Below are 22,103 nucleotides of genomic sequence, written 5' to 3'. Positions count from 1 at the left end.
GTGTTGGGTCTTTAGGAACTAGAAGCATGGCGGAGGTATGAGGAGAGGGCGCAGGGCATTGTGGGAGGCTGTACTGTGGGACGTGACCTTGCACACCCTGCTGCTGGGGCTACGCATAGTAACCACTGCACGAGACGCTCTGTAGAGGAGTCCAGATGTGCACAATGCAAAAAAGACCCAGCCTGGAGTGTCACGTTTGTACAAGTGGCAGTCCCAGGAGACCTTGTCAGCCCTAAAGAACTGAGACTAGCACTAGGTAAGGCAGGCCCAGGGAGGGCCTCTGAGGGGGGGCTAGAGTTGGAGAACATGCAGAAGGGTGCAGTAGTATAACCTCTTGTTTGGAACAGCTCCCACCAGGCCTCCTAGGGCGCAGAGCTGCTTCTGAGCACCGTGCAGGGGACTGGAAGGCCTGATAACCAGAGTTCCTTTCAATAGACAGCAGGGAAACGAGGCAGCGGGCCAGCCATGACCAAATCAGCGCCTGCCAGTCCCCGAGAATTCTTGCTTTCATTTTCTAGAAGAGTCTTGGGAAAAGTGCCCCCTCTGAAGGTGTCTTTGCAGGAGAAAGATCGGAGTTATTGAGTAAAGGAGCACAAGCCCGTGGGATGCTCCAGGCCTCGTGAGAAACAATGTAAATAAATCCCTGAGCCGGATGGCGTCCACCCACGCTTCTGCAGGAACTGAGTCAAGGGTGCGTTTGTGGAGCACGGCCCAGGGCCCAGGGCCCAGGGCCCTCAGCTGTAGGCATCTGGTGAAATGCCAGGTGCACTTGTGCTCATCAGAAGGGCTCGCAGGAGCCCTGGGAACCGAGGGTGCTCAGCCCCAAACAAGCTGGCCTGAAGGGGCATGGTTTCTAGGCACATAAAGAAAAGAAGCCGTTTTAGGAAAGCCACACTGCTTTCTTTTGGGGGGGGGTGGGGAGGGAACACTTGCCAAATACACCAGGTGTTTTAGTGCTGGAGAAGTCAGTGAATACACATTTGACTTTCAGAAATTTTATAGGCAAGGACCTGCTTTTGAAAAGCTATACTGGAATCAGAGAAAATATTTTGCCAGATTCTCAGAATAGGAGATACTTGTTTCAAAGTACTTATTTGGGGGCTGGGAAGGTGGCTTAGCGGTGGAGTGCATGGAGCCCTGGATTCGATTCCTCAGCATAAACAGAAAAAGTTGGAAGTGACGCTGTGGCTCAAGTGGTAGAGTGCTAGCCTTGAGCAAAAAGAAGCCAGGGACAGTGCTCAGGCCCTGAGTTCAAGCCCCAGGACTGGCAAAAAATAAAAGAAAGTACTTATAAGACTATGAAAGTTGAAGTGTAAGAGTGTGTGTGTGTGTGTGTCTGTGTGCACGCGTGCACATCTGTCCATGTTGAACTTGGAGTCAGGGCTTCTCAATATTCCTTAGCTTTTTCCACCCAAGGCTGGCGCTCTACCCCTTGAGCCCACAGCTCCACTTCTGGGTTTTTGGTGGCTAATTGGAGATAAGACTCTCATGGACTTTCTTGCTGGGGCAAACATTGAACTGTGATCCTCCAGTCTCAGCCCCCTAGCTAGGATTACAGGTGTGAGCCATCAGTGCCATGCTAGGAAAGTGTTTTTTACATGACTCGATATACTTTACATTTGCAAAGAATATTCTGGCATTGCAAAGTGCTTTTCATACAGGATCCTTGTGCTCTTGTGCTGTTCTTGCCCTTGCTGTGTCCAGTGGACTCTTCAAGGTTTCCTTCAGTTTCTTCTGTGACTTCTTTGTGTAAGGCCCACCCCAGGGGTGCTCCCTGCAGATGCCCCTAGTTACCTAGGTAACTGGCACACCTAACGCAGGTACTGGGCAGAGACTTAAACAGGTGGGGGGTATCTGCATGGAGGCCCCCCTGGGGGTGTGGGCCTTATGCTTTGTGTTCTGTTTTTGGTTTTTTTTTTTTGCCAGTCCTGGGCCTTGGACTCAGGGCCTGAGCACTGTCCCTGGCTTCTTCCCGCTCAAGGCTAGCACTCTGCCACTTGAGCCACAGCGCCGCTTCTGGCCGTTTTCTGTATATGTGGTGCTGGGGAATCGAACCTAGGGCCTCGTGTATCCGAGGCAGGCACTCTTGCCACTAGGCTATATCCCCAGCCCTGTTCTGTTTGTTTTGTGCTGCTGCTTTCTCACCTCAGGGCAAGCGGTCTGTAGCATCCTCTCTTGAGCCATGTGTCTGGTTCAAACTCTACCACTCTGTGGCTGTGGGCAAGTTCCTTAACCTGTTTCCTCATCTGTAAATAGAGGCAATAATATCATCTCACAGTGCTGTTGTCAGGATTCAACAAGCGAATACAAAGAATAGAGAGAGCATCCGAGCCCCAGCTGGCATGCAGTACCTGCTCCACAAGTGATCACTGCCACTGTAATCAATATTCTTGGTGTTCTCCCCTCCCCCCATTTTCTGTTGAACATTCTCTGATGGGTCCTTTGTACCTTTCCTTGATCAAGGTCCCTTTCCCTTTTATCTACTCATGCTCTGCTCTTTGGAACTTGTCTAATTACTCTCTTTCAGTCCTCACACATGGCTCAATTTCTTCTTGCCCTTTTCCCTTTGGGATTTGTGGATTCTCAGCAGGAACCTCTTGCAAGGCCCTTTTTTTTTTTTTTGCAGTTTTGGCATTTACAGCTTGTGCCTCTGAAAGGCCATGGCCTCCTTTCCATGAATTGAAAACCATTTTCGAATGCTTGCCCTACAGGCATGCCCCCCTCCTCCACTGCTCTGCTGTCTCATCTGGCCACATGTCATGCTTAGCGCATCCTGGCGTGGCCGTGCCTCTTCTCCATCCTCCACAGAAGAGCCCTGATTTGTGGTTCATACCTTATTCTCCCCAGCCACGTTCCAGCTCTACCTATTTTTTGCAGCATTAGGCTATGTAGAGGCCGAGGGTGGGGAGGTTGCAGTGCCAGGACATTGCCACCAGATGGCAGAGTGGTTCTTCAAAGCTTTGCTTCCCCTCCCTTCCCGGAAGTAGGTTACTGTCTAGGGGTGGCGTTATCCAGAAGCTTCTGGAAGCCTCTTAAGGCTACTTATACATTACAGGTAGTGCTCAAATCAGAAGGACATATTTATTCCCTTCTCCTGAACTGCCCTTTGTTGGCTTCTGTGTTGTCACTAATTACACATTCTTCGTAACCACAAGAGAAAAATTAGATAATTGCAAGAAGGCCATAAAAGAATTGTTCCTAAAATGTTATCATTGGATTGCTGCTTTGTCTGTTTTGACTTAAAAAACAAAAACAGGCTGGGCTTCAAACTCAAGGCCTTGTGCCACCTGTTGGGTTTAATTTAGGTAACCAAGAAGAGAACACGGAGTATTCAGGCAGAAAGAGAAGTTTGTTTTCTCTAACTGTCCCCCCACCCCCACCCCAGCACAAGTTGGAGACACACAGCCAAAAGAGCTGTCCCGCCCAGGTTTAGGTAGGGAAGGGGCGGGGAGAAGGTGTGGCCAAGTCAGCTGCGGTTGTGACCTCAGACCACAGAGTCTCTTCCACATGTTGAGATTACAATTAACAATCGAACCTCTCGGTGGCTTCTAGGTTTTGTGTCTTTTGTTGTTGTTGGCCATGGGGGCCTTGAACTCAGGGCCTGGATGCTGTCCCTGAGCTCTTTTGCTCATGCTAGTGCTCTACCACTTGGAGCCCCAGCACTATTTCCAGCTTTCTGTTGGTTAATTGGAGATGAGTCTCATAGACTTTCCTACCTAGGCTGACTTTGAACAGTGATCCCCTGATCTCAGCCTCCTAAACAGCTAGGATTACAGGTGGAGTACTGGGGTTTGTGTTTTAAGACTATTACTTTCATACTTGGAAGAAAAAATATAGCCAGATTAGAAAGAGAGGTAGAGCAAGAATGGAAAGCAGCAGCAGGGGTAACTCAACCGAGAGGTCACCTGAAATCTCACATTTATTTTTATTCCACTACCCTCTTTACCAGGCGGTTTCCAAGGAGCTGCTTGAGGACTTGGACTTTGGAAGCTGGATAGGAGCTAGCTAGGGAGAGCAGAAAAGGGCAGTGTTCACAGTGAAAGCAATGACATAAACTATGGAGGCACAAATCAACGTGGCTGGCGTGGAGCTGGCTCTGGGAGGTGTGTGCCGGGGGCGAGTAAGCTCGGTGCTTACAGGAGAGCTGGCGTTAAACGAGGGTGTCAGTATATGTGGCAGTCTTGTTAATATTTTTTTTAAAACTTAAGCCAATTAGCCATCCAGCAAGAGGGAAATGGCTGAGTAAATACGAGTTAGCCAGATGATGGAGTACTGGCTTTGAGAATTATCATTTGCAAAGGCTGGGAAGACAAGACAAACTATCATTTTACAACAGTGATTAAAAGCACTTGCCTTCTCTGCTTGAGGCTGCAAGGGAATGGGCCAAAAGGAAGAGGTTTAGTCGGATGACGGTGGTTCTTCCTCCATCTTACAGAGTTGCACTGTTGCCATGGTCTGTTCATATTTTCAGAGGCAGGTGTCAGTGCATCAGGCAATCAGCAGAGGCTTTTCAAGGTGTCTGGGGGTAACCAAGGGGCCAAGGCTAGGGGTGGTTTAGGAACTGGGAGGCTTTGGAGGAGGGGCTTCCCTCTAGGCCTGGGTCTCTAAGGGAGTGTCTGCCATTGACAATCTGCAGTCTGGACAGGGATCAACAAGCTCTTCTTGCCTTCCAGGGCCTCCTCATGCTGCTACAGAATCTACCTACGATACACTGGGGCAACGAGGAGATCGGGCTGCTTCTGGCCGAGGCGTACAGACTCAAGTACATGTTTGCTGATGCCCCCAATCACTACCGCCGATAGGTGCTGTCTCCTCTGGGGACCCAGACTGCCCCCATCTTTGATGGCAATCTCATCACTGTGGCCACTGAGCGAGCGTGGACCTTGGCCAGGAACCACTCCTGCTGTACAAAGCTCCCCCCCGCCGCCCAGGTCTCAACGTCTTGGCATCCACCACTCCATGTCTCTGGATGTGTCTCTCAGACCACTCTCAGTATTCCATGCCATGTGGATGGGCCCAGCTCTGGGAGAGGACAGAAAAGGAGGTACAGGGTTGTCTGCCCCTTTAAAAGGATCTGGACAAAAGGGGGAGGCTCAGGGTCTCAACTCACATTGTCCCTACGTGGGCTGGCTGGCTGGCTCTTGCCTCCAGGCCCCAACCAATTGCATTTCTTTTTTTTTTTAAACAGGAAAAACATAGAAAATTTATTACATGCCTAAGGCAGGGCGTCATTAGGCTGATCACCTTGGCTCTTTGTGACTCACTTTGAGTTTCTCACAGTTGTGTGTGTTGGGAAGACTCCTGGCCCGCCTTCTTCTTCCGGCTCCCCACCTGCTCTCCCCCTGCTCTGTCTGAGCCAGTGAGATGGAGGAGGCTCCTAACTCTGGGAAGAGGCCCACACCTAAGGGCTAGGAATTTTCTTTTCCCTTTTCTCACCAGATGTCTACGTGCGAGCGTGTACCAAGCCCATCAGCCTTCCGTCGCTGTCTGAATTTCTGTGTCCAGTGTAGCCCGTCCATACCAGTGGGGCGGGGGGGAGAAGGGGCTCCAGTGACCAAGCAGGGAAGGATCAGGGCCGGGCAGGGAGGAGCGGGTTGTCCCCTCTCCAAACCTTCTTTCCATGATGACCCACTCCAAGATATTATGTGTAAATTGTGTTATTATGTATATGGTAAAGATGTACAAATATATGTCCTTTGTAGCAGATATGATTTTATATTTATAATGTGCATCGACATGTGAAAGCAATCTAGGTCACTAGCACAGACGAAGTCGCCAGACCGGTGGCTTCTTTGGGCACCCTGTCTGCAGGGGGCAGACTGGCCGTCCGCTGGAGTGGGCATGGCTAAGATGGAGCTGTCAGCCCACACATCAGTGTCTCAGTTTTTCTTTTCTCCCATCATCCCACGCCTCCTCAGCCTGGACCCTGCCCCTCTCTTCTTCAGCGGTGGGGCTCCCCCCACCTCTCACCCACGTACCTCCCCCCTCAGGAGGGGCTGCCCTTGGGCTTTTCCTGGCCCCTGCCTTTGGCTGACTCGTCTGTGTCAGGGGAAGGGGTTTCCTCTGTGTCCCTGGAGTCTGGGGCTCTTTTCAGAGTGGTGTTTGGTGTCTCCTGCGGTCACCGCCCCCCCCCCCCCCCCGCCCTGGCTCACGGGATGACTGATCTGCACTCCATTCTTGGTGGTGGTGGTGGTGGAGTGGGGGGATGAGGGGGAGCTCATCCTCACAGGATGGTGCCCCGAGGGTCTTTGCAGGCAGGCCCTCCCCTGAGCCACTGGCAAGTCCGTCCTGGGGCATCCTTCCCCTTCCATGTGCCTCTACTCTGGTCTCCTTCGCAGGGGGGGGGGGGCGGGGGGGCAGGGTGCCCTCCCTCCGCCAGACAAACTAAAGAAAAGACACTTGTGCTCCCAAGTGGTGGTTTTATTTTTTTAGTTTTTATGTTTGTATGGGAAATTGTGGGTACGGTGAATGAGTTGTAAATAAATGGTGTATTTCCTCCTCCATCTGCTGTTTTCTCCTGTGGATTTGTGTAGCCTGGGAGCAAAGCTGTCTCCTTTTCTTGAGTTTTTCTTGCTGACATTCACATAGAAGGATCGAACCTTTCACAGGAAAAAGCAGGGCATCAAGCAAAGACCAAAAGGTATTCTCAGAGGAAATGCGAATTCTTGAGTTCTGGGCTAGCCTGGGCTACATAGTGAAACCTTTTCCTAAGGAAACAAAGAGGAGGAGGGAAGGGGGAAAAAAAAAAGAGGGAGGGAGGAGAACAAGAGGTGCGGAGGAGGGAAAATAGACAGCATTTCAGCCTAGACATAGCTTTTTTTTTTTTTTTTTTTGCCAGTCTTAGGGCTTGAATTCTGGGCCTGGGCGCTGTCCCTGAGCTAGCATTCTACCACTGAGCCACAGAGCCACTTCTGGATTTTTTTGAGTAGCTTTTTGGAGATAGTCTCACAGACTTTTCCTGCTTTGGCTGGCTTTGAACCACCATCCTTAGAGCTCAGCCTCCTGCGTAGCTAGGTTATAAGGTGTGAGCCACCGGTGCCTGCTTTTTTTTTTTTTTTTTTTTTTTTTGGCCTTTAAGTCTTTCTCTCGACAGCTTTGGCATGTAATGTCTCAGAAAATATAGTCTGGTTGCATTTTTTTCATCTACGAAACAGGTTCGGATTTTCTCTTCTCCAGAATTCCCCCCTAGGGTTTGAGAGTATTTCTTGGTGTCAGCCATTAGGAGCTACATATAGGTCAGCTTCTTCTACATGTAACAGAAACCTACATCACTCACTACTCACATGACAAGGGCATTTACCTCTGTCTCACATAAAATTCGGAAGTAGGCAACCCGGGGGTGGCGTACTTAGCTGCTTGGCGCCTCTAGGCTTCATGGTCAAGCTTGACATTTTTGCATTCACTTTCTAAGCAACAGAACAGATTAAAGAGAGCACAGAGAAAGAAGGAAGAAGGAAATGTGCCGGCAGTGTCCTAAGGAAGGCCTAGGAAGCTGCGTGTAATACTCCCTCTTAAGCCTGCCTCCAGTGCCACGTGCCTGTAATCCTAGCCACTCAGGAGGTTGAGAACTGAGGATCTGGGTTCAAAACCAGCCAAGGCAGAAAAGTCTGTGAGACTCTTATCTCCAAGTGACCAGCAAAAAGCTGAAGTGGAGATGTAGCTCTAGTGGGAGAGTGCCAGCCTTGAGCAAAAAGGCCAAGCCAGAGTATAAGGCCCCGAGTTCAAGCCCAAGTACCAAAAAAAAAAACAACAGAAAACAAAACAACCCTGCAAACTTAAGAGATTAAGCATCAGATGATCAGATGGAGCAAATCCAGGAAGTTAGGACAAAAAAGCAGCTCCAAACCTCAGTCACATACTATTTAATAATTCTAATTAGCTCTGATGTCCTGGGACCATATCTCACTTACTTGGGAGTCTGAGAAAACTGGTGCCATGGAATGGTTTCCCATTCCCCTTTTCTCCTTGTCCATCCCTGCCTTTGTTGTCCTCCCTCAGAGGAGACAGAAAGCTTTTACCATGGTTAACAGATTTAGACAGAATATTTCCACAGCTAAATGCTTTCCATACCTTGAGATATTCAGTGCCTTGCTCTGGCTCATCAGTTTCTGTCATCGGAGGATGGACAAGGAATTCCCTCAGCTTGCCAGTTTCCATGTAAAAATCAGTATTTGAGATTCAGTCCTACCTATTCAGGAGGCTGAGATCTGAGGATCATGGGTCAAAACCTGCCTAGGCAAGAAAGTCTGTGAGACTCTATCTCCACTTAACCACCAAGGGGCCAGAAGTGGAGCTGTGGCACAAGTGGTAGAGCACTAGCTTTAAGCAAAAACACTTAGGGCAGGAGGTATGATGGGAGAAGAGCTAATCTGCTTTTTTTTTTTTTTTTTTTTGGCCAATCCCGATGCTTGGACTTGACTTTGGTGCTGTCCCTGAGCTCCTTTTGCTCAAGGCTAGTGCTCTGCCACTTGAGCCACAGTTCCAAGTTAGGCTTTTTCTGTGCCTCCATGGGTTATTCTTGCTCTCAGAATACAACAGTACCGTTTCAGAGTAGATTGTGAGAAAAGGAACAAGAGTAAGTTCACAGTGGTGATAGCTGACTCACACTACTTAGCCAGGTGATCAACACTAACATCAACGGTAATAATCTACATTGTCAGCTGCTCTTCCTTAAATTTGCCATTATCACATAAGTAGTCTATAGTAGAGATTACCGTCATGTACAGCAGTCTGGGTTGGATCCCTGACTCCAAAAGAAAAATAAACCATTGAGAGCATAATAAGTTTTGTGTAGTATCTGGCACTTAGCTCCTAATCACTGTTAGCCATTGACTATTGTTTTACTCACATAGTTCTACAGGAGAGTTTGTGCCATTCCCACACACCCATATACAATGTATCCCAAACAACCTTCCCCTTCTGTTTTTCTCCCCATCCTTCTCCCTCTTCTTAAAACAATTTCAGCAGGTTCCACTGTTGATTTCACATGCCATTTACTCTTTACTTCCTGTGTTAACACCACCTCCCCCCCCAACCTCCCCGAGGACACAATTTTGGAAAACTGAGAACATAAACGTTGTTCAGCAAACACAAGGCTCAGAGTTTACACCCCCCAAAAAGCATTGCGCTATAGGAGGGACTGCTACAGGTAGAAGCTTTCACACAATACCAGAGAACCCGGGAAAAGAGTTGGAAATTAATCAGAGGATAGTCTCCCTATCATAGAAACTCACCCACTGCAGGTGTAAGATGACTGTAGGTTTATACACGTGTGAATCACTACAATCTACGTTTGGAACATTTCTGCCCTCTCTCCTTCAGTTCCTTTCAGCTGCTCTGCAGTCGGCCCCCACTCCCACACCTAGCTCTTTTATATTATATGGGTAGAGCCGGGGGGGGCGGGGGCTGGGATGGGCGGGGCGGAGCCGGGCCCCGCCCCTTTCCTACCCCCGCCACAGCCGGGCTCCAACGCTCGCAGCCGCGGCCTTCCAGCCGCGCATGCGCAGAGCCCGGGCTTCCGGCTGGCCGCCGGCCACGCGCAGCGCCGGAGCGCGCGTTCGTTCGCCTCGAACGCGAACCGGAGCGACTGCTTCTGTCTGTTGCCTAGAAATGGCGCGGACTTGTGGGACCCGAGGCCCGGCTCTCGTCCGCTGCTGACTCCCACCGGGGAACCGAGCGGACCATGGGGGAGCCGGGCTCCTTGGTTAAGGGACGCCGATCCGGCCGCCGGGGCTGGTGCCTGAGACGAATAGGGATGAACGCCGAGTGGTTGCTGCTGGAGGACGGGCGCGAGGTGAGGGGCAGGGCGCGCAGGCCTCGGGGCGGCCGGGCCGGGCCGGGCGTGCGGGTGCCGGTGCGGGCCTCGGAGGCGGGCCGGGCCGGGCCGGTGGGAGGGGCGCCGGAGCGGCGGAGGGGCGGCCAGGGCCAGGCCCCGCCCCGGGAAGGCGGCCGGGACGGCGGTCGCGGGACGGGGGCCCCCCAGGCCTCACTCCGGCCCAGTCTCCCGCGGCCCGCGAGGCGGGGAAGGGCGGGCCGGCCTCGGAAGGGCCGCCCAGGGCGTGGCCTGCTAACTTTATTTTGAACTCGTAGGTTTAGGGGTGGGGCGCTTCGGAGGCTCATTTCTCCCCCTCACCCCCAGGTCTCAGGAAAGGTGCGCCTTGGGAAGGGCCTGGGGCTGGGGTCCCCTGAGGGCGTCCCCCTCCTGAGGAGGCCACAGGCCTGCTTAGAGTGCTTGCTGACGCGGTTGTGCGTGGAAAGCCTTCGGTTTTGGTGGTGGTGGTGGTTGTGTGTGCACTGCTCTTGGGGCTTGAACTCAGGGCGTGGGCCCTGCCCCTGAGCTGTCTCGCTCATGCTTGGGCGGTACTAGTTAAGCCACAGCTCCACTTCCAGCTTCCCCTCCCCCCCTTCTTGGTAGTTAATTGAATCTCACGGCCTTTCCTGACCTGGATAACTTTGAATCCTCAGATCTCAAGCTTCCTGAGTAGCTAGGATAGCAGGTGGGAGCCCCTGGCATCTGGGTTGTTTTGGTTTGTTTTTGGTGCTACTACTCAGGGCCTGGTCCCTCAGATCTTTTGCTCCAGGTTAGGGCTCTGTCACTTCAGCCACAGCTCCACTTCCGGTTTTTTGGTGTTTGATTGTATGTAGAGTCTCACAGACGTTCTGGCTCAGGTTGGCTTCCAAATGCGATTCTCAGATCTCAGCCTTCAGAGTATGAGAGGCAGGAACCACCTGCGCACGCACGGTTACATGCAAAGTTTTAAGAAAGTTGGAAAAGGAAAGGTGAGGCCTTTTTACAGGATTAGAACTAGTGTGGTGCATCTAGGAAATCAAGAGCAGGGTGGTGGGGAAACATAATTGCAGTTAGACTGGAATGTACTTCTGGGTCAGGGACAATTATGACGGGGAACCATTTGGACCTGGGGAATAAGTATGAGAGGTTTATGTTGGCCATTATGTTAGAAGTGAAAGAATTACTTGAACAGATGGGTAGTTCACACCTGGAACCCTAGCCAGTCTGGAGAAGGCGATTGAGAGGATCACTGTTGGAGGCCAGAGGGATTAAGAGGCTCATTTGTCCAGGCCAGCCTAAGCAAAGAGTGAGACCCTTATCAAGCAACATGCAAGGTGTGGCAGTGCAGTTCTGTACACAGGAGGTATGTAGAGGATCTGATCCAGGCCTTCCTGAGATCCTGTTTGAAAAATAACAAGCAATATAAAGCTTCAGTTTTTCACAAGGTTTTTGATTGATTATGTATTTCAAGTTGGATTATTAAAATAAGCTTTATAGTCTCAGTTTATAGTCTCTTAGACAGTTATTGACTATGCATATTGTTTGGTGTACTTAGAGATAAATAGAATTTGTACTAGATGGAGTTTGTGGTTTGAGGGAGGAAGGAGGATTTAATCAATGAAGCAGTGCTTCCTCAAATCAAGGAGGAATTCAGATGCAGCTTTAAACGTTGCAAAATTAGAGGCTATAAAATGTTATTTTTGTGTATAACTTGTTTTACATGCATTACTTAATCCAGTCCCTGCAAGTGCACTCAGCTCTTTCACACAACCATATATAGCCAGATGTTGCACAAGATTTGGGGAGGTGTGCAGTCAAGTCAGATCCTTGCCTCTCTATTTCCCTTCAAAGTCCCAGTTTTGTATATAAGACAGTAAAATAATGAAGAGAATCCTACCAGGGCTGAATTGGATGTCTTTAAATTTCTTAAACCAGTCCAGCGAATTTGGTATTTAAAAACAAGTACAAATCGGTCACAAATTAGCTACTTCCCAGTTCTAGAAAGAAAAGTCATAGCATCATCTTTTTCCTTGTTTTTCTTTTTTTTTTTTCAATAAGGAAAAGTTTATTTGAAAATGAAAGCTGTGGAAGAAATCAGCAGAAACTACATCTGGAGAGGGGATAAAGAGGAGTCCTGTTTTTTTTGCTCTTGTATTTGGTCTTCATGAAGGATTCTTTCCTCAGAGGGGTGACAAAAGGGAAAGGATGGTTCTAGAGTAGGTGCAGGTCATCTAAGAAACAAGATCCCAAGACAAAAGGGATCCTTGGTATCCTTTAATGAAAGTGGAAGGAACAAGATTATCTCTAGGTTGATAATGTCAGTGTGTTCAGAGGCCTGCAAAACTTGCTAATGGAAACATTTCTCAATGACTGGATGTTTTTGGTGTGTAGTTCCCATGGGGAATTAAGTCCTGGTTTTTGAGATTTCTAGTTGTGCACATTGTACTTTTTTTTTTTTTTTTTTTTTTTTTTCGCCAGTCCTGGGCCTTGGACTCAGGGCCTGAGCACTGTCCCTGGCTTCTTCCCGCTCAAGGCTAGCACTCTGCCACTTGAGCCACAGCGCCCCTTCTGGCCGTTTTCTGTATATGTGGTGCTGGGGAATCGAACCTAGGGCCTCGTGTATCCGAGGCAGGCACTCTTGCCACTAGGCTATATCCCCAGCCCCACACATTGTACTTTTAACTGTAGCATCAGTCTAGGTAAGTTCTAAGATCCGGCAGTGAAAGAAAAGACAAAATGAATGTTTTCTTCTTTTTCTGGATTCAAAGGCTATTGGAGGCAATTTCAGAAAAAAAGTTCTCTTCTGTCTCTTCTATACTGTTTTCCCTAATGTCATTCTGGCTGAACTAGTAAAATGGAATATGGAATACATTCTGTCTTAGAAATCTACCAAATGGAAATTCTTAGTAAATAGGAGTGACAGATACTTCTTAAATATTCCTCCCATCACTGAACTATTATACTATATCCCTAAACATTCCATTTTTATAGGATATACATAACAATTCAGAGGAACTTCTAGAATTAGTGAAATTTCTGGCAAACTGTCAAAGGACTAAAAAACTTTAGACAGTTTTAGTGAGGTAGTCACCACAGCATTTTAAAGGGAAACAAATGATAAGAGTTTCTAGTTGTTACTCTGTATTTTCCAGCTTTAACAATCCAATTCCCAACCTCCTACCTAAAAAAATAACTAGGGCAGAAGTAAAAAAAAAGAAAAAAAAGAAAAAAGAAAAGAACTGGGGCTGGGGATATGGCCTAGTGGCAAGAGAGCTTGCCTCATATACATGAGGCCCTGGGTTCGATTCCCCAGCACCACATATACAGAAAATGGCCAGAAGTGGCGCTGTGGCTCAAGTGGCAGAGTGCTAGCCTTGAGCAAAAGGAAGCCAGGGACAGTGCTCAGGCCCTGAGTCCAAGCCCCAGGACTGGCCAAAAAAAAAAAAAAAAGAACTAAAAACCCATAGAATCAACCAGACAAAAAGCTGGTTCTTTGAAAAAATTAATAAATTTGATAGAGCCATAGCTAAGTTGACAAAAAAAGAGAAAAGAGACTCATTAAAAAAAAAAAGACAACAGGGCCTGGGGATATGGCCTAGTGGCAAGAGTGCTTGCCTCGTATACATGAGGCCCTGGGTTCAATTGCCCAGCACCACATATACAGAAAACATCCAGAAGGGGCGCTGTGGCTCAAGTGGCAGAGTGCTAGCCTTGAGCAAAAAGAAGCCAGGGACAGTGCTCAGGCCCTGAGTCCAAGCCCCAGGACTGGCAAAAAAAAAAAAAAAAGACAACAAAGGTAATGTCAGAACATATATCCAACATTTCCAAAAGATTATGAGCAATTACTCTCAAAACCTATACTCAAATAAGATGGAAAAATCTAGCACATATGGTTAAATTTCCAGAGACATATAAGCTGCCTAAGATAAACCAAGAAGATGTAAACCACCCAAATAGATCCATAACGAGCAATGAGATTGAGGAAGTAATAGTCTTCTAACAAGGACAAGTCCAGGACCTGATGGATTCACAGATGAATTCTCTAAAAGCTTTAAAGATGAACTAATACCAGTACTACTCAAAGTTTTCTATGAAATAGAAATAGAAGGATCACTTACAAACACATTTTATGAATCCAGCATTATACTTCATTATATTTCATTGGGTAGGGACCCAATGTAAAGAGATCTGTAGGGCAATCTCTCTGATGACCATAAATACAAAGCTCCTTAATAAAATACTTGCCAACAGAATTCAACAACTAATTAAAAAAATTATACACCATTACAAGTAATGTATCCAATGCCTAACGTATGAAACTGTAACCTCTCTGTACATCAGTTTGATAATAAAAATTTTGGAAAAATAAAAAAAAAATTATACACCATGATCAAGTGGGTTTTATCCCAGAGATGCAAGACAGGTTTAAATATGTGTGTGTGTGTGTGTGTGTGTGTGTGTGTGTGTATCAATAAGTGTAATATGCAGAAAACGCCTTCAACAGAATCCAGCATCCATTCATATTAAAAGCTCTGGAGAAGCTAGGAATATAAAACACATACCTTAACATAAAAAGACTATATCAAGCTAGTGGCTCACACCTGTAATACTAACTACTCAGGAAGCTGAGATCTGAAGATTGTGGTTCCTGTGAGCATGAGCAGGGAAGTTTGTCAATTAACTACCTAAAAACCAGAAGTAGAGCAGTGGTTCAAAATGGTGGACCACTAGCCTTGGGCAAAAAAGCAGGGACAGAGCCCCCATGACTAGTAAAAAAAAAGGGGGGGGGCTATATATGACAGACCAATAGCCATCAACATACTAAATGGCAAAAAACAAAACAAAACAAAAAAAAACACCAAAAAAAATTTCCTCTAAAGTCAGGAACAAGGCAAGAGCGCTGGCTTCATATACATGAAGCCCTGGGTTCAATTCCCCAGCACCACATATATAGAAAATGGCCAGAAGTGGCGCTGTGGCTCAAGTGGCAGAGTGCTAGCCTTGAGCAAAAAGAAGCCAGGGACAGTGCTCAGGCCGTGAGTCCAAGGCCCAGGACTGGCAAAAATAAATAAATAAATAAATAAAGTCAGGAACAAGGCAAGGATGTCCATTCTCTCCTTTTTAATATAACTCTGAAACTCCTACCAGAGCAATAAGACAAGAGAAACACATAAAGGAATTTGCATAGATAGATAAGAAATCAAACTATTCTTATTTGTAGACTACATAATCCTATCTCTAAAGGACCTGATGGACTCTACACCCAAGCTTCTAGAGCTGATCAAAACTAATGGAAACAATTCTCAATGACTACTTGATATTATTGGTGTGCAGTTCCCATGAGAAATTAAGTTCTGGTATTGAGATTTCCAGTTATGCACCTTGTACTCTTTTTTTTTTTTTTTTGCCAGTCCTGGCACTTGGACTCAGGGCCTGAGCACTGTCCCTGGCTTCTTTTTGCTCAAGGCTAGCACTCTGCCACTTGAGCCACACCGCCTCTTCTGGCCTTTTGTATATATGTGGTGCTGAGGAATCAAACCCAGGGTTACACGTATACGAGGCAAGCAATCTTGCCACTAGGCCATATTCCCAGCCTGTACCTTGTCTTCTTTTTTTTTTTTTTTTTTGGCCAGTCCTGGGGCTTGGACTCAGGGCCTGAGCACTGTCCCTGGCTTCTTTTTGCTCAAGTCTAGCACTCTGCCACTTGAGCCACAGCGCCCCTTCTGGCCATTTTCTGTATATGTGGTGCTGGGGAAATGAACCCAGGGCCTCATGTATACGAGGCAAGCACTCTTGCCACTAGGCCATATCCCCAGCCCTGTACCTTGTCCTCTTAATTGTAGCTCCTAGAGCTTTGGCAAAGTTGCAGGATACAAAAATCAGTAGCCTTTTTGTATATCAACAATGTACAATAAGAGAGGGAAATCAGGAAAGCAGTTCTATTTGTAATAGCCTCAAAAAAAAAAAAAAAAAACAGAAAAAGAGGGAATAAACCTAACCAAGGAAACAAAAGATCTCTATAGGAAAAAGTTTAAAAATCTGAAGAAAGAAATTGGGGACTACATAAGGAACTGGAAAAACCTCCCATGTTCATGGTTAGGTAAAATTAATATCGTGAAATTGTCAATACTGCCAAAGGTAATCTACAAATTTAACACAATGCCCATCAAAATCCCAATGAGAAAACAATCCAAAAATTCATGTGGAACAACAAAAGACCTCAAATAGCCAAAGCAGTGCTAGACAAAAATGGCAATGCTGGTGATATCTCAATCCCAGACTTCATGCTCTACTGCAGAGCTAAAATAACAAAAAGTTTGGTACTGGCACAAAGATAGACCTGAAGATCAGTGGAACAGACTAGAAGACCCAGAAATAAAGCTACATACAGTTATCTGATATTTGACAAGGGAGCCAAAAAATGTGCAATGGAAAAAAGATAGCCTCTTCAATAAGTGCTATTTGAAAAAACAAACAAACTGGATGTCCTTATGTAGAAAACTAAAGTTGGATCCCTGTTTGTCACCATGTACCAGTATTAACTCAAAGTGGTTTAAAGACCTCAACATCAGACCTGAAACATTGAAACTATTACAAGATGGAGTAGGAGAAACATTAGAACTTATAAGCACAGGCAGAAACTATTTGAAAAAGGTACAGCAAATAGGAAAGAGACTTGACATGTGGGATTGCATCAAAACAAAAAGTATCTTCACAACAGAGGGCACAGTCACTAAACTAGAAAGACAGTTAACACACTGGGAGAAGATCTTTTCCAGAAACACATCTACAGGGGCTGGGGATATGGCCTAGTGGCAAGAGTGCTTGCCTCGTATACATGAGGCCCTGGGTTCGATTCCTCAGCACCACATATACAGAAAATGGCCAGAAGTGGCGCTGTGGCTCAAGTGGCAGAATGCTAGCCTTGAGCAAAAAAGAAGCCAGGGACAGTGCTCAGGCCCTGAGTTCACGGCCTAGGACTGGCAAAAAAAAAAAATAAATAAAATTCACAGAAACACATCTACAAAGGCCTAATATCCAAAATGTACAAGGAACTCAAAAAATATTTAGCCCCCCCAAAATGAACAAACCAATCAACAAATGAACAATGGACCTACAGAGAGACTTCTCAGAAGAAGCAAGAGTGGCAAATAAGCACACGAGGAAAAGAGACTTCTCAGAAGAAAGAACGGCAAATAAACACATGAGGAAATGCTCAACATCCTGGGCCATAAAGAAGATGCAAATCAAAACAGCTTTGAGATTCTGTTTTGCCCCAATGAGATTGGCTACCATCAAGAATTCAAACAACAAATGCTGTCAGTGATGTGGGAAAAAGGAACTCTACTGCACTGTTGGTGGGAATGTAAAGTAGTACCACCACTCTGGAAGGCAGTTTGAAGGTTCCTCAAAAAACTGGGAGTGGTGCTGTGACTCAAGGAGTAGAGAGCTAGCCTTAAGCTGAAGAGCTCAGGGACAGCGACCAGGCCCAGAGTTCAAGCCCCACAACCAAAACAAACAAAAAAACCCCAACCAACCAACCAAACTCAAAAATCAAAAAACCTAAACACAGCCACCCAGGCTCCTTTGATACATGGTGTTCGGCTGGGACTGGGTCGAACCACAAGCATGACTTTATGAAGGAAAAGGAAAGATTTCCTAAAGATGAGGCGACTGAATCAGGAAAAAAATAGTAAGTTTGGTGAAAGAATTAGATGTCTTTCCAAAGGCTCTCAAAAGCTCTGTAGATACCTCAGCCAATGGAGGTACAGTTTCTCTCATGGCCTTTGTTACCATGGCCTTGCTAACAGTAATGGAATTCTCAGTATATCAAGGTACATCATGAAGTATGAATATGAAGTAGGTAAAGATTTTTAGATGTTGAATTTAGCAGAAGCAGTGGTTGCTTCTGTAGATGGTCTTATTTATGAACCAGTAATATTTGAACTTTCACAGTGACAAAGGATGTCGCAGCTTATTCGGAGTAGGCTACAAGAAGAGCATTCTCTTCAGGATGTGATATTCAAAAGTGCTTTGAAAAACTCATCTACGGCACTTTCACCCAGGGAAGATGACTGGTCACCGTCTCCAGATTGTGCAGAATCTGTAGCCATCTCAACATTAATAGAGTAGCAGGGAATTTTCACCTAACTGGGGGAAAGGCAATTCCACACACTTGTGGGCATGCACGCTTGGCAGCACTGGTCAGCCGTAACTCCTACGTTTCTCACAGAATAGATCACCTGTCTTTTGGAGAGGTTGTTGCAGGAATTATTAGTCCTCTGGATGGAACTGAAAAAGCTGCTGTAGATCACAACCAGATGTTCCAGTATTTTATTACAGTAGTGCCAAGAAAACTCCAGACATACACAATTTCAGCAGAATCACATCAGTTTTCTGTCATAGAAAGGGAGCACATTGTCATCCATGTTGCAGGCAGCCACAGAGTTTCTGGAATCTTCATGAAATACAATCTCCACTCTCTCATTGTGACTGTTACAGAGGAGCAAATGCCATTCTGGCAGTTTTTTGTAAGACTCTGTGGTATTGTTGGAGGAATCCTTTCAACAACAGGCTTGCGACATGGTATTGGGAAATTTATAGTTGAGATAATTTGCTGTCATTTCAGACTTGGATTCTATTGACCTGTCCATTTTGTTCCCTTTGAGGATAGCCACACATTATCACCTCCTGAGGGGAGGGAGAAAAACTTTTTTTGCCTGAGACCTAAACCCCCCCTTAAAAAAATTTTTTTTTTTGCCAATCCTGGGCCTTGGATTCAGGGCCTGAGCACTGTCCCTGGCTTCTTTTTGCTCAAGGCTAGCACTCTACCACTTGAGCCACAGCGCCACTTCTGGTTGTTTTCTATATATGTGCTGGGGAATCCAACCCAGGGCTTTATGTTTATGAGGCAAGCACTCAAAGGAACGTATAAATGAGAAACTGGGAGCATACTTACTTTAAGAAAAAAAAAAAAAACCCCAGTGTGAAATCCTGTTGCTATTGCACCTGTCACAAGTGTCCTAGACACTAGACATTGCAGCAAACCAGTCACCACACCAGCTGGATACCAGCCTCAAGATAAACTTCTGGTTCTCTCACACCTGGGGACTTTGTCTTGGAAGAAAAGCCACAGCTAAGGAAAAGGCCTTATAAGTGCAAATGTCACCTGCTTCTGTTTTTACAAACATGATGTGAAAATATAAGTCGTAAAACAAACAAACAAATGTAAGCAGAACTTCTCTGTGACCCAGCCATACAACTCTTGGGCCTCTTCCCAGACCATTCATTCATCACTCTATCTGTGATTGAATCAGGTTGGCCCTGGCAACCCTGAGAGCCCACAATTAACTCCTTTCAGCTCTCTCTTCTTATGGCACCTTCTTGCTTTTTTCTACTTCATGGCTCTCAAAACAGCAGAATTGTTTGGATACCTTAGGATTCTGTTTTCCTAAGTCAGGATCTTGTACACTGCCGGTTGATAAGACTAAAGGACCTCTCTTTTCAACACAGTGCTTGATCATCTCTCCTTACATTGTTGTCTTCTAGGTAACTATAGGACGAGGATTTGGTGTCACATACCAGCTAGTATCAAAAGTCTGTCCACTGATGATTTCTCGAAACCACTGTATTTTGAAACAAAACCCTGAGGGCCAGTGGACAATTAAGGACAACAAGGTATGAGCATGCATAGGTGCCTAATGACTTTTGAGTTCTCATGTATTTTTATATTACTTTGTTTTGCAGATAATTCATTGTATAAAACTGAAAACATTCATGTTCTTCCTTTATCACTTTGTTTTCTTCTGTACAACTTCTGTATGCTACTAGAGGCTAAATTACATCAGTAGTTCCTAATGACCTGGGTTTAATGAGTTGTTACTGAATGAATTGTAACTATGAAGGGTACATGTGAATTGGGGCCATAGGTCCTATTAAAAATACTAGACTAAGTTCTTGGGGGAGTGGCTCTTTTGGATTGAAGGTCCAGAGACCCTAGGAATCAGATGAAGCTCCTGGAAGACATCCATGGCTCGAGGGACAAGGGAAGGGAGGAGAAAGTGAGCTTAACTGCACTTAGCTCCTTTCCTAACTCGCCCCCACCCATCCAAACCTGAAGATAATTTATTTTGAATAAAAGGGTTTTCTGCTTTAAACAAACCTGTGTGTTGTCTGATGGAGAGTATACAAAGCCCAGAGATGGGAATACTAAAGTGCAGGTATGCAAGCACCGAGAATGTAATGAAAATAACAACTCTGAGGTGAGAGGAATTCTACCATAAACAACTAAGTTTAGAAAGTCTGAAATGTCTAGATACCATTTTATACTGCTTTACTGGCCAGGAATATACATACATACACATGTATGTGTGTATTTAAAAAAGAAGATACGACCCAGTTTTCAAAATGGGTAAAGGACATTTATGAAGAATATTAAAAATGTTCTTAGTGGCTCATGCCTATTAATCCTAGCTACCCAGGAGTCTGAAATATGAGGATCTCAGTTCAAAGCCAGCTCAGGCAGAAAAGTCCATGAGAGTCTTATCTCCAACAAACTACTCAGAAAAAGCTGGAAGTGGCTTTCGTGGTAGAGTGTTAGCCTTGAGCACAAAGAGGCTCAGGGATAGCACCCAGGCCTTGAATTCAAGGCCCTGGACTGGGGGGGAAAAGTTCAATGTCCCGGAAAAGTTGTTCATTCTCATTAATGATCAGGGGAGAAATTAAAATAAGAACCCCAAGGGAGCCAGGCACTATTGTAATTCTAGCCTATCAGAAGACTGGTACTTGGAGGATCACAGTTTAAAGTCAACTCAGGCAGAAATAGTCTGTTATATTCCTCCAAAGCAATTAGTAAGAAGTTGGGCTAGAGACATGGTTCAAATAATAGAGCACCAGCTGAGCAAGTAAGCCAAGAGAACTGGAGTTCAAATTCTTGTCACATGGGCCTAAGTGAAATCCCTTGGGCTTTTCACTCAAGGCTGGTGTTCAACCACTTGTGCCACAGCTCCACTTCTGGCTTTTTGTTGGTTAATTGGAGATAAGAGTCTCACCAACTTTTCTGCCTAAGCTAACTTCAAACGGTGATCCTCAGATCTCAATCTGAGGATTAAAAGTGTGAGCCACCAGGACCTGTCCTATGTAAACTTTAGAAGAAAAAACAGAACTCATGATAGATAACACCAATATGTTTACTTTGTGGTTACTCATCTTAGGTATTTGAAATGTGCACTTTTGTTGTCTGTTTTTCATTAGCATACATTAGTTGTACAGGAGGGGTTCCCTTGAGATTTCTACATTTATATACAATGTATCCTGATCAGCCTTACCCCCTCTATTGGTCTCCCTTAGTCTACTCCCTACTTCTTGGAACTTTCTCCCTTGCTTTTTTTTTTTTTTTTGCCAGTCCTGGGCCTTGGACTCAGGGCCTGAGCACTGTCCCTGGCTTTTCTTTGCTCAAGGCTAGCGCTCTACCACTTGAGCCACAGTGCCACTTCTGGCCATTTTCTATATATGTGGTGCTGGGGAATGGAACCTAGGGCTTCATGTATAGAAGGCGAGCACTCTTGCCACTAGGCCATATTCCCAACCCTTCTCCCTTGCTTTTAACCCCTGTACTAGTACTGCTTCAAAACCAGTGAATACTAAACATTTATTATATGTGAGTCACTATGCTATGTGTTTACATGTGTTATAACATGTAAATCACATGTATATGTGTTACTACTGTTCTGTGAGATAGCTACTGTACTACCCCCGTTTCATAGGTAGAATTGAAACACAGAGAAGATAAACAAATTGCTAAAGGACATGCATTTAATAAGCCCAAGGGGTTGCATTTGGGCAGTGAGCTCAAGGCTAATAAGTGTAGAGCTCCAGTCTTAACTACTATGATGCAATACCCACGGACCTCTGGTGGTCATTAGTTAGATCAGGCTCTACCTATAGTTGAATCCCACTACAAAGCATGGGTACCCACTTTTGGATTTGTGCATACTGGGATATATTGAGGAACACATACAGAGACAGTACTTGAATAACTTTCCTGACCAATCCTACCTCGTGGACTTCACCATTAGATAGTATTTTTTTCACTAAAAGAAGTCTTTTTGTTTTTCAACCAGTTATGGGCTGTTACCTTCAATTTAGATCAATAGGAGAGATTTAGTTTCAGTTGTCTTTAGTGCTGTTGCATATATTTGAGTAATTTATCCCCTAGTAATATGGTGATTCTTGCTTGTTATATAGATAGGCAGTTCTCTGTAGCGGCATGAATGTGAAATAAGGGTGAAAAGCCAAAGTGCTGTTTGATGAA

The 22,103-nt window shown here is 45.8% G+C and overlaps 2 protein-coding genes and 1 pseudogene across 5 annotated transcripts in view; all 3 read left to right on the top strand.

The window, feature by feature from the left end:
• Positions 1–5,969, top strand: part of Tbc1d22b (TBC1 domain family member 22B) — a 54,220-nt gene extending 48,251 nt beyond the window's left edge. For 2 of the 3 annotated variants that reach the window (XM_048347842.1, XM_048347841.1), the window contains exon 13: positions 4,674–5,111. In XM_048347842.1, coding sequence (XP_048203799.1) covers positions 4,674–4,802 — 129 coding nt within the window. In that variant the 3' untranslated portion in view covers positions 4,803–5,111. Of the gene's footprint in view, positions 1–4,673; positions 5,112–5,188 lie in introns of those variants that run through there. The other variant, XR_007211200.1, reaches the window with a different exon arrangement.
• A 3,533-nt stretch (positions 5,970–9,502) lies between these two features.
• The window catches only part of Rnf8 (ring finger protein 8), a 29,961-nt gene continuing 17,360 nt past the window's right edge, over positions 9,503–22,103 (top strand). Inside the window, exons 1-2 of one of the 2 annotated variants that reach the window (XM_048347839.1) lie at positions 9,503–9,793; positions 19,340–19,468. In XM_048347839.1, coding sequence (XP_048203796.1) covers positions 9,683–9,793; positions 19,340–19,468 — 240 coding nt within the window. In that variant the 5' untranslated portion in view covers positions 9,503–9,682. The remainder of the gene's footprint in view (positions 9,794–19,339; positions 19,469–22,103) is intronic. The other variant, XM_048347840.1, reaches the window with a different exon arrangement.
• LOC125352373 lies at positions 17,456–18,817 on the top strand (annotated as a pseudogene).

The sequence above is a fragment of the Perognathus longimembris genome, chromosome 6 (assembly GCF_023159225.1).
Source record: "Perognathus longimembris pacificus isolate PPM17 chromosome 6, ASM2315922v1, whole genome shotgun sequence".
Taxonomy (NCBI): Eukaryota; Metazoa; Chordata; class Mammalia; order Rodentia; family Heteromyidae; genus Perognathus; species Perognathus longimembris.
The sequence above is the reverse complement of the archived record's forward strand: the minus strand, read 5'-3'. Positions and strand labels throughout refer to the sequence as shown.